Genomic DNA, 15,767 nt, shown 5'->3' on the forward strand with positions numbered 1-15,767 from the left:
ACAATAATGACATATCTTTTACTTGCAAATCAATCTAATGAGGTTTTCAAACAAAAAATTATTAAATTCAGATATATTTGTTATATTATATAATATTTAACTGCACTAAAATAACTCCAAAATCTAAAAAAATTATCTTGGAAGGGAATGTGAAATGTAGTTTTAACTTTAAACTGAAAAAGGATGAGAAGTCAAAAAAAACAAGAGAAAAAAATTAACGCAAAGGAGAAGTAATAAAAGTATAACAACAGAAAAATAAAAAAGTTTTTTCATTTGTAAGTTTATTTCTTTAAAAATGTTTACAATTTAATCACTGATTAGTTTCAAAATTATATGATTATCATTGTTACATAATTATGTACTACTATTTTATCATTTACATGACATCATTTGTATTTAAAGATAAATGATGACTTCAGGATACAGTGTTAATTAATCATTAAGGAGAAGTATTAAAAATATCCTACATCTTGGCTTAACTATACTTATGTCCTTGTATAAACTCATTTGTTAAGAAATGTGATATAAAAACGTAAAAATATTACAAATACTGTTATTAAAAAAATATTTAAAGCGTAATAAAATAAATAATTAATTTAATTAGATTTTTCGAAATTTACTTCCAGAAAAGAAACACCATTGACATATAACAATCAATTTGCTTGATCTGGAAAACCACTTGCAGTTGAATAAATATTTTAGGAAATGTTCTATAAGCGTATTTTAACAGATTTAAGGAGTGAGTAGTTTCGATATAGTCCTTTTTTTAATTTTAATTACAGTTCATCAGTCACATCAATGAAATCACCTCGTATGCTTTAAAATTGTGCTCTAGCTTATATTAATGTTTCATGATAATGAATTCAAAAAATATCATTGCAGTTACTTTAGCATTTACTGATTTAGGGAACTGGCCACTTTGTATGTACTGGAGCAAAGAGCATATTTTTAGTTTATTTCAATTGATATAACAAATATAAAATGGGAAAAATTATATTTCAGAAATAATTTTTGAAACATAATCAAATACTAGTATTGACACTGTGTTCATCATTGAAATAATTTCCAGTGCTGTGTTTTACTCTAGTGAAGTATGGAAGTGTTGATAAATCAGCGTAATAATCTGTAAGCCAGCTTCTTCCTTTGTATATTTTGTTTGGATTATTTTCATCTCTCCAGTAACCTTTAGGCAAATAAATGTCTCTTCTAGTTGTACCTTTTTCCAGTATTGGTGCAACAAGAATATCCTCCCCCAGTAAAAACTCTGCAAGAAATATCATGTTAATATTAGTTTAATTTTAATGTTTAATATTAGAGTGCTTATTAATTTAAATTAATGCACAGATACTGTTGCACCTGGAAATCTTAAAAAAGCATGTGCACATTAACTCTATATACATCTGTACACGAAATAATCTACTCATATGTATTCAGATACACATACTTCTTAACAACGTAAGAACTATTATAATATTCTAAATTATAATTACTTAACTAAAATAAGAATAATAATTACTTTAATCATAATAATAATTATTTTCATCTTGTATAACTAGATAAATAATATTAGGTAATTAAACAATTATTTTATTATCTATCATTAGACACAGGTATTTAATGATACCAGATGTAATTACCACATCTTATTCGGATGTGCCACATTTGAAGAACTTTTAAATTCAATAATAGTTTTAATATTTCTTTTAAACCAGAGGAAAAATGAAATACTGGGTTTCTCCTTATAGCATGATGCTCTATTAGCATGAAATAAGTTTATGATAAAGACAAAGTTGCATAATCATCCAGGTTTGTACCTTACTCTCATAAACTTAATAAATAATTTTATAAATCTTATTATAGAAACATAATAAAAAGTTACATTGACATAATGAGGTCACCTATGTTTATGTTTAATAACTTACAAACGTAATTAAAAATGCATTTTGTGAATTTATAATTAAGTAGTTACTATACCTGAATAAATGTTATGTGCAATAGGATTGCTTGGATCAACCCACCATATTGGTGGATTTAGTGGTGCTCCTGTTTGTACAGTATTCTTCATTAACTGAATTATTTTACTGGAATACTTATAATGAAGTTCTGTAAATTTCTTACTGATTGCAATTGTCTGAAAAAGAAAATATTTTTTATTGACACAATTTGTAGCCTAATAAAAATATTTATTGATGGCACTTTGTTATTACTTATGCAGTACCTAACTTATTACTTAATAAAGTTACATATTACTTAAATGAGTTAAAAAGCTGCTCATGCAAAGGGAAAGTTATTCATTACAGACAGTTTTGAATTCATAAAATTCAATAAATAAACAATTAATTTGTTTAGAATGAATTTATTTACTGCCTACTTGTTTTTAATAATAATTAAGTTTATAGTTAATAAAATCAAATTTAAAAAAATAATAGAACCAACTTTTAAAAACTAAAATTTAAAAATTATATTTTCAAAATATAATATTATATTTTTAAAATCAGTATCAAATTAAAAACAAAAACTACCAACAACTTATCAACCCTTCATTTTTCTCTAACTTTACAAAGTTAAAAGAAAGATAACACATATGCTGTTTTTCAGTGTATTTTTCAGGGTAGACTTTTAAGATCATTTTATTCTTAATATTTTTTTTGTTTTTTATTTGAATTACATATAGGCCTAGAAAAAATGCTCCCTATATTTTCAGGAGAAAAACAAAAGGTGATACACTATAATAAATATAAAGTAAAGGAATGCCAATAAGCAATGTTAAACAACTATTATTAAGTGTGAGCTAAGAATGTTTGGAATGTGGAAATATGTAATATTTTTTGGACTGTAAGTTTTCCAGTAATTTTCTTGATGTTTCAAGAGGTTATGAATAAGACTTATATAATCATGACAAATATAAAAATGAAAACCTCCTCCTTTTTTTTCAAAGTAAAAAAAAAGTTAGAATATAAAGTCAAAGTGAGAATAATTAGATAACTTTTATGTGATATTATATTTCCTGCCCACTCTGTTCGAAAATTTGAAATGATTAAAAGTAAATTCATTTAGATCTAGTTAAATATTTGTTTACAAACAATTTTTATATTATCATCTATTTCATAAAAAATAATCTATTAGTAATTAAAAAATTAATTTATACCAAACCAACCTCATAGTCAAAATCCCATGGTGCAACAGAAAATTGGATACAAGGCATAAATGTATTTGCTTGCAGCCAACGAATGAACATCTCTTTGTCAACAACATCAGCACCATAAGCATTACCACCAACCATGTCTGGTAACACCCAAGGGTATCCTTGGATGTTCATAACTAGCATTGTAGTTATAATTGTTGGTAATCCATTGTTTAAAGTCCATTTACTGTCCTTATCAATCATGCGTACAAACACAGGATATTGTTGAGTGCGATGTGTCACTCTTAATTCTGTTAAGGGACCGAATTGTGATACTGTATCAACATATGCTGCTGTGTAAGCTTTTGGATGATCATACACAGAGCAGTTTAAAACTGGAATCTGCAATAAATAATAATAATTAGTATAATAAAGCATCTATGAAATTAAAATTACAAATTGAAAATAAGAACATAAATTAAATAATTGAACTGATAAACAACCTATCCATACCTTTACATGGATGGATTCAGTAGGGGAAAGTTACTAAAATTTGAAAATAAAAACGATTATTTAGTTTTTATTACTTAAGACCAAATATCCATAATATAGTAAAACCTCTGTAATTGGACACCTCCTAGCTCTGGATTTCTATAACAAATTAGTTTTATAAACCTCTGTCTCTTGAAGTATGCTTTTTTAACATAATACACGTCATTTAATGAAACTGTGAACAACAGGCAACAAGTACTCAGTTTCACAAGGTACAAACTGCACAGTTTTTCTTATAATTTTTAAATTTAAGATAGAAGTATTGTAATATAATTATACTGATTATTAGTATAATGCATTCTTAACACTCTCAACAATTAGTAAGTAGAAAATATTTTCTATCTCCACCAGATAAAAAATGCACAGCCTATTGAGTGATCAAACATGTCTCAATTGACATTTGCTAGCTATATACTTAGCATTTCCTTTATAAATCTAAATACTCAAAATAAACAAAATAAGGTAAATAAAACGTTATTTAGGCTGCAATTTTACTGTGACCTAAGATAACAAAAAATAAAATTTCTAAGATAATAAAAATATATATGATTTATTCTATGAATGAATTACTCATGTCTGTTCAGAGTTCAGTAATAAAAAGTTAATTTTGTAAGTGTCACAAAAAGATTTATATCTTTAATTGGCTGTAGGTATTTTATTCACTGATATATTTGACTGAAATCTTGCATCAACACCAAAACAAATCACAAAAAATATCCACCTTTTTTTGTGACATGTAAACAAAATACTGAGCTGAAAAAGAAAACTTCAGTTTTCAAATGTATTAACAACTACAATAACTAAATATGAACAGTTATTCATTTCACATTAAAAAATCTCCACAAAGAGGGATGTTCCCAAATAATGTATAATGTTAATTATTCTGCATATTACTATTCCCAAGATGAATTCTGGTTTTTTTTTTGCAAAAATGAAAATAGCTACCAAGATCACAAAATCTACCTGCCTGTGACTTTTGTAAGGAGGCAACTATTTGAAGACATGTGATCAAAGAAAAAATTCTTTAAATTCCAATGACATTTTCTCGTGCTAGTTTACAAATCATTTTTAAGCACTGTCATCAAATAAATAGTACTGCTACGTAAATAATGAAGTTATTTAAAGTTTTTTCTTAGAGCGATTTTCAATTACATTAATGTGAAGAATAATTTTATGATTTGTAACAGGGAAAACAATAATTGATAGGATATATATGTTGTAGAAATAGGATGAATTTTTATATCTGTCATCATGTTTTAAAAATAGAGAACTTTTTAAAATGTTATTACGATACATTTTTTAAAGTGTTACTACCATTGATTTTTACAAAACTTATTGTATATATACATATTACCAACCAGGTTAGTCATATGGTAACTCGTCATCACAAAATCAACTGATTTTCGAAGTCAAGAGTTCTAAGGTTTCTAATTCTTGTAATTCAGTTGCTGTTTTATGGATTTGAATGCTAAACTACGGATATCGGCGTTTATACAATGGATGGTGTCCACATGTCTCAGGAATGATCGACCTGAGTCTTTCCTGACAACATGTTTACTGATATATTTACACATGTTCATTTTAAACACACCATAGAATAACACCTGTAAACACAGTTTTTGTCACATGAAAGTTTTATTGTGTTCCTTAAGTAACTTTTTATGGTGAATTCAAAAATGCAATCACAATTTTTCCATCACCCATAATTTTTTATAATATTTTTGAAATATTGCTTTTGCAGAATTCTCTATGTATTTTTTGAGAATATCTATCCGTACATGAAAAAATTCTACAAAGAAAAAATTCTAAGATTTCTAACAGTGTATGGGGTACAAACATAACACGTAACGAAGGCAGTAGTGTATATGCATGATAATTCATTTACTGTAAGATCTGATATGCCAGAACAGAGCAATTTTCTGAGTCATACAATTACTATGCCAGTATTGTTTAAATGTTTGCTGTCTCAACAGTGTTCTATTAGTGAATAAATATGCCGAGGAAGTGGGTAACGTCTGCTATGTGTTTAAGGACTTGACATGACAAAGTTCACTACACTAGTAAAAAGATTTTATGAACTCTATTTTCGCTGTAAAGTTGGGGATTAATATAAGAACTGGGTTCCTTACATCTGGTGTTCAACCTATTTGAAATATCTGACAGAGTGGACTAGGGTAATCAGCATATGAGTTTTGCCATACCAATGTTGTGGTGTGATCCATATGATCATTTGTCACGCTGTTATTTCTGTACTACAAAGATAAAAGGAATAAGTAGTAAACACAAAGTATAGTATCCAAATTAGCATCTACTATGAGGCCAGTGCCTCATGGTGAGGACTTAGCTGTACTACATCTTCCAACACATCTACCTTCAGAAGATAAATTGGAGTATGAGGTAAACTCTGAAGTTTGACAAGAGGAGCAAGATGATACTCTTACTTACTTTTGTAGCAGAATCCTCTTCGTCTGAACCTCATCAGATAACTCAAGGTGAATTAAACGGATTTGAACTTGTCAAAGAAACAACTCTTTCTTAAGGGATCTATCGTGAAAGTCTGCACTCTTCTGTATACCGACACTAAAGTATGTTTCTTTTATAATCACCAGGAAATGTATTCTGAAGAAAATAATCTAGAGCAGTGTAACAATATTTGTGCTTTCATGGATGTACTTCATCATTAACATAAATCTACAGAATGGAGACTGTTCTTTGATTCATCGAAAACTAGTGTAGACACCAATAAAGGGTGTCCTTTTGCACAATGGAAAAAATTCTCTTTCCATATTGTTAGCTTATGTAACTAACATGTAAGAAATATATAACATTATATAAATATTGTAGAAAAAACCCGGTAAATGTAGTACTGCTGGACTATATGTTTTGATTTAAAATTATTGGATTTGCAGCTCAGCTACACTAAATTTAGTTGCTTTTGTGTGAATGGAAGAGTAGGGACAAGATATTTGCTTTGAATATTGCTCATTCCTTCCTGGTTTTATAGTTCCTATACATATTTCTTCCTGATATAATAAATTCCATCACTTAACATAAAATCATGGTTTTCCAAAAAATTTGGTATAACCATGGAAAAAAGCGATGGATAAAAATGGTGCTGGATTTTGTAATCTGAAAGAAAACTTTTCCTTGGGTTACTGATGCTAAAATCAAGGAAGGAATTCTTGTGGTTCCCTAAATAAGAAATTTGATTAGAATGGACAATTCAAAGAACTGTTAAGTCAAGTCAAAAAAATCAGCAAGGTGATCATTTAAAAGTGTTGTGGATAAGTTTTCATGAGATCACAAATCCCCACCTGCCATCATATTGAGGTTGAATTATTACAGTCATACAAACATATGAGGTATAATATGTCCATAAAAATTCATTTCCTGGATTCAGATCTGGATTTCTTTCCGGATAATCTTGGTGTCATCAGTGACAAGTATGGGGAACAGGTCCACCAGCAAATCTCAGTCATGGATAATAGGTATCAGCAACAGTGGAGCGGAAGAATTTTTGTAGAATATAGTTAGATGCTACAGAGGGATGTTGCAGACAAGTACCCGTACTAGGTACCTTGAATAGTGCCCTGTATGCAATTAAATTCTTACATTTCACTGAATGTTTATCCCTATATTATAAAATAAACAGTGGTGATGAAGAAAATTTATTTATTTATTTGAATTCAGTGTAAAACGTTCTATTAGTATCACATATGATGTTCCTTGTGCTAAAAAAAAAATTATTTTGTTCCTCAATGTTATATTGTGAATTTTACAGTCACCACTAAGTAACAGCAAGCTTGAAGTGGCGATGATTACAGTATGAGGGCTGATCATCAAGCTCGCATTATGTGGCAGCTACCGCACATGTGATATAATTAAATTGTATTTTTATTATCATAGTAAAAATGTTAGAATCTAATGTTATTTTATGTTTTAAGTCTTATTTTTACGTGTATGAAGATTACTTCTGCAATTCTATGTACAAAAATTAAAAAAATAATGTGTGGAAGTATGAATGAATTTCTGTTTGAGTAGATGCAATGTTTTTATTACAAATTTCATTATCTAACTGTATCAGCAATGATACTTGTTCTATTGTGAAATAAACACCCTATACTATAAAACTGGAATTTTATTTTTAAATGTTTGTCATTTTGTTTGTATGCAACCAAAAATCTTGTAATATTTGAATTAGTATAATTGTTTTCATGTAAATGAAAAATGTCAGCCAAATTCTTCTATGAATAAAATAATTCCATCCAATCAAAGATGTGAACTTCTTCATAGAAATTACTGTATAATATAATAATATTATAATACATAATAATATAACATAATTTTACTTAAATCTACTGACAGTTATTAATAAGCTTTTATAATTATTTTATTATACTTACTTGAGGTAACCAACTTGTTTCACCTGCATCAAATTTCAATCCGTCAATACCATTATCTCTCAATAATTTCCAGTGCATATCACCAAACCATTGAACAGCTTTAGGTTTTGTAAAATCAACACCGCTTCCTTTACCATCCCACCAAACTGCAGAGCTACTCCCGGCTGAGTTTTCAACAAAGTACCCTTGCTTTTTTAGGTCAAAATAATTTGGGCAATCCTCATTAACAAATGGATGGACCCATATTGTAATTCTAAATCCAAGATTTTTAAGTTTTTTACTCAATTCTTTCATATCAGGAAATCTTGACGTATTAAATTTTGTACTTCCATAACATGTTTCCCAGTTATCATCTATTTCTATCTGGCTGTTGTTAAAACCATACTGCACAATATCATTAGCAAACTGCAAGACAGATGTTTCATTTACATCTAATTTATAATGTACCCAAGTCGACCAGACTGGATGCTCTATCATTCTAGCATCGGGTAAGCCTGATGGTTTACCAATAAAAGTGGCAAGTGCATGCTCTTGAGCTTCCCTCGGATCATTAAATCCACAAAGATTATATTCTAAGACCCTTTTTTCACGTTTTAAGTAGGGTGCAACATCATTTGCAATAAAACAGATGGTGTCTGTTCTGTGATTATTTGAGTCAACAAATAGCGGTGTTCTTGGGCTGACATATATATAAGCACCTTTTGAATTCAACCAATACGGTTCAGCTTTTGCAATGTTACCAAACATTTGAGTAATATATGGTACCTCCTCAAGATCCATTTTTTCAATTGGCCATACTTGGTGAATGATTTCTGGACCACCGAACCAGTTTGCTCTACCATAGTGGAAACAGTCTTCAAGTGATGAATTAAGATAACTTTCCCAAAGTACTGTATGACATTGAGCAGTCTCTGCTTTACTAATTTGTAATGTTAAGTTTGATCCCCAGTTTAATTTTATATGTTCATTATTAATTTCAATATCAGGATCACCAATTTCTAATGGTAAATTAACTCCTAATTCTCCTTGAAGTTTAGTTACATGATCTGTAAAAGCACATTTTTATATATTACAATGTGTTATATTATTATACTGATTTTATCTACTAAGTGATAATGTAATGTTTGACTGTATAAAAAAATTTTGGATCTTGATGATGAAATATAGATTATTTTGACACAGTTCAAATTTTCTTGCTATTTGTTAGCCCAACAGTAGCAAACAGCTAACTTGTTCAGTTACACAAAATTTTGCTTAAAATTTTCCATTGAATATGTAAAAACTTTCTCTGTTTTTAACCAAATGAGACCCATCCTTTTGTTTAGTTAAAAACAGGAAAAGTAAATCAGCAATTACAACAAGATTAAAATAAGAATAGAAAGAGTAAATCAACATTTAAACTTTTAGAGCACATTATGTAAAAACTATATGAGACCTAATACTTGATTGTCTATACTACTGTAATATTATTGTCAGAAACATTTTTTTAGAGGTTTTCCCCTTTCAAGTGGAAAATGGCTCGTTAAAATTTTCTCAGTTAACAGCTATACTTCTCCCATGATGATTTTTTCTTTATTTATTAAAATTGATTTTTACAAAAAAAAAAATTAAGGATTTTTTATATTTAATTAAAAAATTAGTTTTAATTTTTACAAAGGTTTTATTCTTTTAGGGTTTTTTTTTTAATTTTCTTCAAAATGTACCCTCCCAAAGAGAAATGATTTTCACTTGCATAAGAGTAACTGCTCTAAGAGTCGAAAATAGGATGAATGATAAAAGTTGTTTTTTATTTATTTAGGACATTTCTTATAGAATATGACAGTAACTTTTTAATAAAAGAAAGGTTTTAAGATATATAAATAAGAAAAATTTTAAGTTGCATTTAATTACTTTCTACCATTCAAATTTGTTTTAAAAGGAAAAAAAAACATCTGAGGAATCAATTTGTATTTTCTGAGAATAATGAAGTTCCATGTTGTAACCAGTCTCTATAGTGAATACAGTGAAAGTTGCATTTATAAGCCTGAATATCATCTGCATTCCACTGGGTTTGGCAATTTAATACATAACAGTTTATTTATTTAACTTAGTGAAGAAAATAACATAAAACCACTTCAGTTTTCATTTTGCCTATTAATTTGATATTCTTCATAATTGTTATACTATTTTGATATAGAGAACTTAGAAGCATTTGGTTTATTAATCTAACTCATACCCAAGTCTCCAAACAACATAGAACTTAAACTGCAGTCAGAATAAGAAAATCTGATTATAGACACTGCAATTTCTGTTCTTCAAAAACCAATCTATTATATATTCATGTACAGTTAAAACTCCATTTGCGATATTTATTGTTCAATATATATATATATTTTAGAATAACTCATTATACAAATCACAGATTAATTTACAAGTATGTTATTCTACAGTATTACAATGTGACCTTATTTTTTAATACCTTCACTCCTTGAAATTATTTTAACATCAATTTTTTCTTCAATTTTTATTTTTAAATTTTCAAATTGGTAATCCAGTCTTCCTCTTCCTCTTTCAATATTGATGTCATTAAGGTCCTCAATTTCCCTCGTAGATCCACGTTGAAAGAGAATACCAACTGAAAAATAATGTAATAAAAGTGAGCTTGTAATTAAGAAATTATTTACAAAATTTATATATTTTAATGTTTAGACACATATTATCATTCAGTTTTTATGAATGTTATCCAAACAGATGTACTAAATTCATTAGTCAGTAAAAATGTTGAGGTAGACCTAGTTCATGATAATATTTTTTTGTGTACGACTTGCTTGCTCAGAAAACAGTTAGTGGTATAGCTTCAAGTAGATGTAGTTCATGTAACTGTTGATTAATTCTTCCATAAAATTGTAATTAATGCAATAAAAATAAATTAACACAATTTTTCCTATCTTCCGTCATAAATATAGTTTAATGATCTTTATTAGGAATATTTTGGCTCAAATACCATATTAATTGCATGTTGTTGTACCAAAATCTGGACACAAAAAACCTTTTTCATAAATTATTTAATAAAATGGATCTATGCATAAAATTCTACATTACAATAATGTTTTAATTTTAAATACGTTCTTTCGCAATTCGTACATAAAGTATTTATAAAAAGAACTAAGGAAAAAGTGAAAAAGATTATTATAAAAATAAAAATTTGCGTGAAAAAGGTTGTAAATCACTTTTTTCAATGCAGATTTGTTATTCTCTTACATATAATTTTAGTTTATAATGTTGAAAAGTACTTGAATGAATTACAGAGATATTTAATAGTAATTTAAATATGAATGTTTTTGAATACTGTATTTATAATTAGACATAGAAAACACTAATTAATTTTAAACATAAGTTAAAGATAAAATTTTAAACATATTTTCACATTTTAATCTAACCAATCATGTTTATTCAGTGTGAAGTGATTAGCTGTGTTGCAAATATATATCAGTTTTCTACGGGTTTTCTTTGCATTTTAACAGTGTGTTTGTTGTTTATTTTTGATTTAATGAAGTCTTTCTGGATTCTTATAAGTTGAGCAAGTAGATGCTGATAAAATTTTCACCAAACAACTACAGTTAAATTGGCTTCAAAAAGCTGCGATTGAAAACTTTTTATTAGTATTTAATAAATTAAATAAAACTTCTTACTTAACTTGCATAGAATATTAGAACACATTACGTAAAAAAAAATTTCAAATTACATAATAATAACAATAATTATTATTATTTTTATTTTTTAATTTAAATTATTAAAAGAGTAATTCTAATAATTTTAATAAATGATCACATAGTACTTTACGTAGCAGCAAAACTATGAAATGCTCAAGAATTATAATTCTGTGAGTATTCACAGATCAGTGAGTATCTTTATAATAATATAGATTAAATCATTCACTAAACTATGAGTAATACACATTACTTAACATATCACTTTTCAGTAATTACAACAAGTTCAGTTCAGTTATACCACTACTGTAATTATTCATCATCAGAAGAATATTTTAGTTTAAAAGATTCTGTGTCCTGATTATTCCATAACAACTGTAAGATGTTAAGTAGATAATTTAATCGTTTGAAAAGTTATTTTATATTAATAATAAACTAAAATATTACTTAATTTTAAAGTACTGGGATAATTGATTTCACTTTGGATGTACTGCCTTTCAGATTATTCTTTAAATATTTCTGTCATAAGCAATAAGAACAAGTCTACTTTTTTCGCGTTTAATTTAAATTCATTAAGTTCTAGTTCATTGCATTGTTTTATATTTATAAGTGCTATTACAGTTCACTTACTTGGTTAAAAAGTTTTCAATATAATTGCTTTGGTTAATATGTAGTTTCATAACTACACTAATTACTTTTCAATGCCAGGACTAGATAAACAAGTATTCAATGCTCTATAATAAATTCGATTTTTATCACTAAAAATACATAAAATAGATTTTTCAAGGTAACACGAAATGATATGTACAAGTTATTACTTTTAAAAAAATATTAGTACTGATTTATTTATAACTTTGCAAATTTTAAATGAAAAAAGACACAGATATAGGGCTGAGACCTAATTCTTACTGAAAGACATACAATCTCAAATATTATGATGGATTCATGATCAATTAACTGTATAGTACTCATAGTTATAGAATTGCAGCAAAGAACCCGTTATGGTTTGATTATAGGACAGTCGAGCAACGCAATTGATACATACAATACTGTGATTGAGTTTACAGAAAATAGTTTTCCTGTGTAGGACTACTTTCAAAGTACTCACCGACTGCCTCCAGATTGTCTTTTCTGACAGATTTTGGTATCAAATTTTTTGTTCTGCTCTTCCTTTAACAGATTTATTAAATAATTGTTATTAATTTTTATTTTAGTATTATAACCTTGGGCATGTTGTAAAAGTGTTTCAATAAAGAAGATATAATGAATGATACAATAGTTTAAAAGAACTAGATCTATGCTAGAAATGAAAATCAATTCTAGCTAATCTGGATGTCAACTGTGTTTGATTAATCATTATCTTAATATAAGTTCCAATTTGATAGGTTAAAAGAGTCAAAAATTACAAAAACTTGTAGAAAGGACATTTAAGGTTTTCCAATCTTTTCATTCAAAACGTTTAACGATATTATCCGGATTACATTTTGACACTATTAGATTTCCAAAACTTAAAACTATGCATGAATAAAATTTTCATTAAGTTCAATCTCAATTTCACTTGACTAAAAATAAAGAAATTATAAATTTTACCACAGTGTGTATGTAATTATAAATTTTACAAATGTCATTAAAGTGGTGTGTGATCATTTTTAAAAATATTTTTACTTTCTTGTTTGAAGTAAAGGAAGCATTGTAATCGTTAAAAATTTCGGTTTTCTGATTTCAACGGAAATATCCATTTTGAACATCCTTGAATCCATTTTGCCTAGTTTCGGCGTGACGTCTGTAAGGATGTACGTGAATGTATGTCGCGTAACACAAAAACTATTAGCCGTAGAATGTTGTAATTTTGGATTTAGGACTGCTGTAATATCTAAATGTGCCTATCCCTTTTTGATTACAATCTACTGAATCAAAAGTGTCAAAAAAAAAGCCCAAATTCCAAAAAATTTGGATATTAGATTTTTTCTTAAGTGCAGTAATAAGCCCTCATTGAGAGCTTTTCAACGAAATATCAATATATTAAATAACAATAAGAAAAAATATCAGAAGTTATTAATGAAATAAAATTTTAAGTACTTTTTATTAAAAAAAGAAATGTGTATATGTAATATAGACGAACAAGGAAGTAGTCATGTAGTGTCCACATCAGATTTTTTTAATCTAAATATATTGATATTAATATATTAATAAATCAGAGATTAATTAACTTCTGATTGAAAAAAGATATGAAAAAATCAAGTTATTAGTTAAATAAATTGTTACACACAGGTTAATATTAATAATAAACCACTATATTTAAATTAAAATAAAAGTTAAAATTATTCGTATATGATGTCCAATTTGAACCGACGTGTGCATGGTTACGGATCCAACACGTTCTCAATCACGGATCCACCACAACGCAATTGTGTAACTGTCAACTTTATTAAAGAATAGGAGGATCGTATCTCACTTTCAAATGAAATAAGCTTACATGAAGTGCAGCAAAAAATGTATATATGTAATTTAATAGGCAAATAAGGTAGTCATTTGATGTCCACATCAGAGTTGTGCTAATTTACGCATTGACTTTGATGGTCTTTCAATCATAGAATCCGAAATATCAAGTAGCTTCTGCTCGTTTAGGTGGTCTTCCACATCGATCAGCGACTTCAACAAAGCCCATAGCCCAAAGTTTTCAATAAGAGTTCGAAATTCAATGTGGTGTATCAGTAGTATATGGAAACTTGTTCTTCACTAAATCAGTATACTTGCCACTTTCATGAAATACGTGTTCAGCGAGTAAAATACGTTCCTTTAACAAAATAACCATTATGTCTCTCGCAACTATTAATTCCGGTAAACGAAATGAAGCACGTTCAATTACAACTCAACAACTGATATCTTAGTTTATTAATCAAAGCCCAACGAGCCGACAGGGCAACCTACCTTACGCAGAAAGAACAGAATGCTCACATAACTAAAGCATACTGCACAGCGACTTTCCGTACGCGTATAATGTAATTAAAATACACACATTTCAGCTTCTTACAGTACAACTTTTTTTATCTCAAAATATTTGCACTGACTAAGAAACATAATTTAAAATTATTTCGGAAAATTTATTTACACATAGATTTACAAAAAACTTTGATATACTGTATAAGACGAAATGACATCAGTAAAAAAAAATTGTAAGAGATGTTTTTTAGTTGCCATTTATCATAGTAATTAAAAACAAAGTAAAAACATACTGTCTTTATTTGATTGTACGTCTCTTTTAATATTGGATTAATACCCTTAAGAATTATTTTTTAAATAATTAACCGCATGTTTAGTATTAATACCTTTTTTTTTACTGATTTTGATTCCACAAAATTTCTTTGTTTTTAAACAAAATCTTATCTCATCTAATCTCATTTTTTTCAAAATAAGTTTTTATAACTAATTTACCTACATTAGTTTGATTTAAAATATCAAATTAAATTTATAATAAATAATTTGAATTAAGAAACAAATACTGAACATAACTGTTAGTAAGAATTTAACTAATGTTTTCATTCTTAACAAATTCATTGATTGAAAGAAAGAAATCATATAAAGTCACAGAAACAGCTAATTAATGAAAAGAATATACTCTACGTACATGTTAATAAGAATTTAATTAAAGTTGCCATTCTTAAATCCATAGATTGAAGGAAAGAAATCGTAGAAAGTCACAGAAGCAACTAACTGAAATCAAAATAAACATTTCTTTTAAACCCAAATTTTAAACGATAGTAATTTAAAGTAGTACACTTAAGAGATACTTAAGATTTTATCATCATTTATTTGTTACTCTATAAAGACAACTAATAAGTAGTATGTTTGGAAAATCAGTGAAAAAAACATTGTAGTGTCGTGCGAACAAAATTGTACTTTTTAATAGATTACCAGTTAATTTTTGTTTTAATTACACTTTATCTTCTTTCTCCTACATATTTCACAATACATAATAATTCAAAACATATTAATGAA

The 15,767-nt window shown here is 27.6% G+C and overlaps 1 protein-coding gene across 1 annotated transcript; it reads right to left on the bottom strand.

Moving 5' to 3' along the window:
• Positions 1-296: 296 nt before the first annotated feature.
• LOC142332887 (myogenesis-regulating glycosidase-like) lies at positions 297-15,508 on the bottom strand. Its single transcript, XM_075379581.1, has 6 exons — positions 15,397-15,508; positions 10,538-10,693; positions 8,080-9,125; positions 3,158-3,526; positions 1,975-2,131; positions 297-1,264 (listed from the first exon to the last, which is right to left on the bottom strand). The coding sequence occupies exons 1-6, from the start codon at positions 15,437-15,439 to the stop codon at positions 1,023-1,025; spliced, it is 2,013 nt and encodes a 670-aa protein (XP_075235696.1). The 5' UTR covers positions 15,440-15,508; the 3' UTR covers positions 297-1,022.
• Between the last annotated feature and the right edge of the window lie 259 nt (positions 15,509-15,767).

This window comes from Lycorma delicatula, chromosome 1 (genome assembly GCF_047948215.1).
Source record: "Lycorma delicatula isolate Av1 chromosome 1, ASM4794821v1, whole genome shotgun sequence".
Lineage (NCBI taxonomy): Eukaryota > Metazoa > Arthropoda > Insecta > Hemiptera > Fulgoridae > Lycorma > Lycorma delicatula.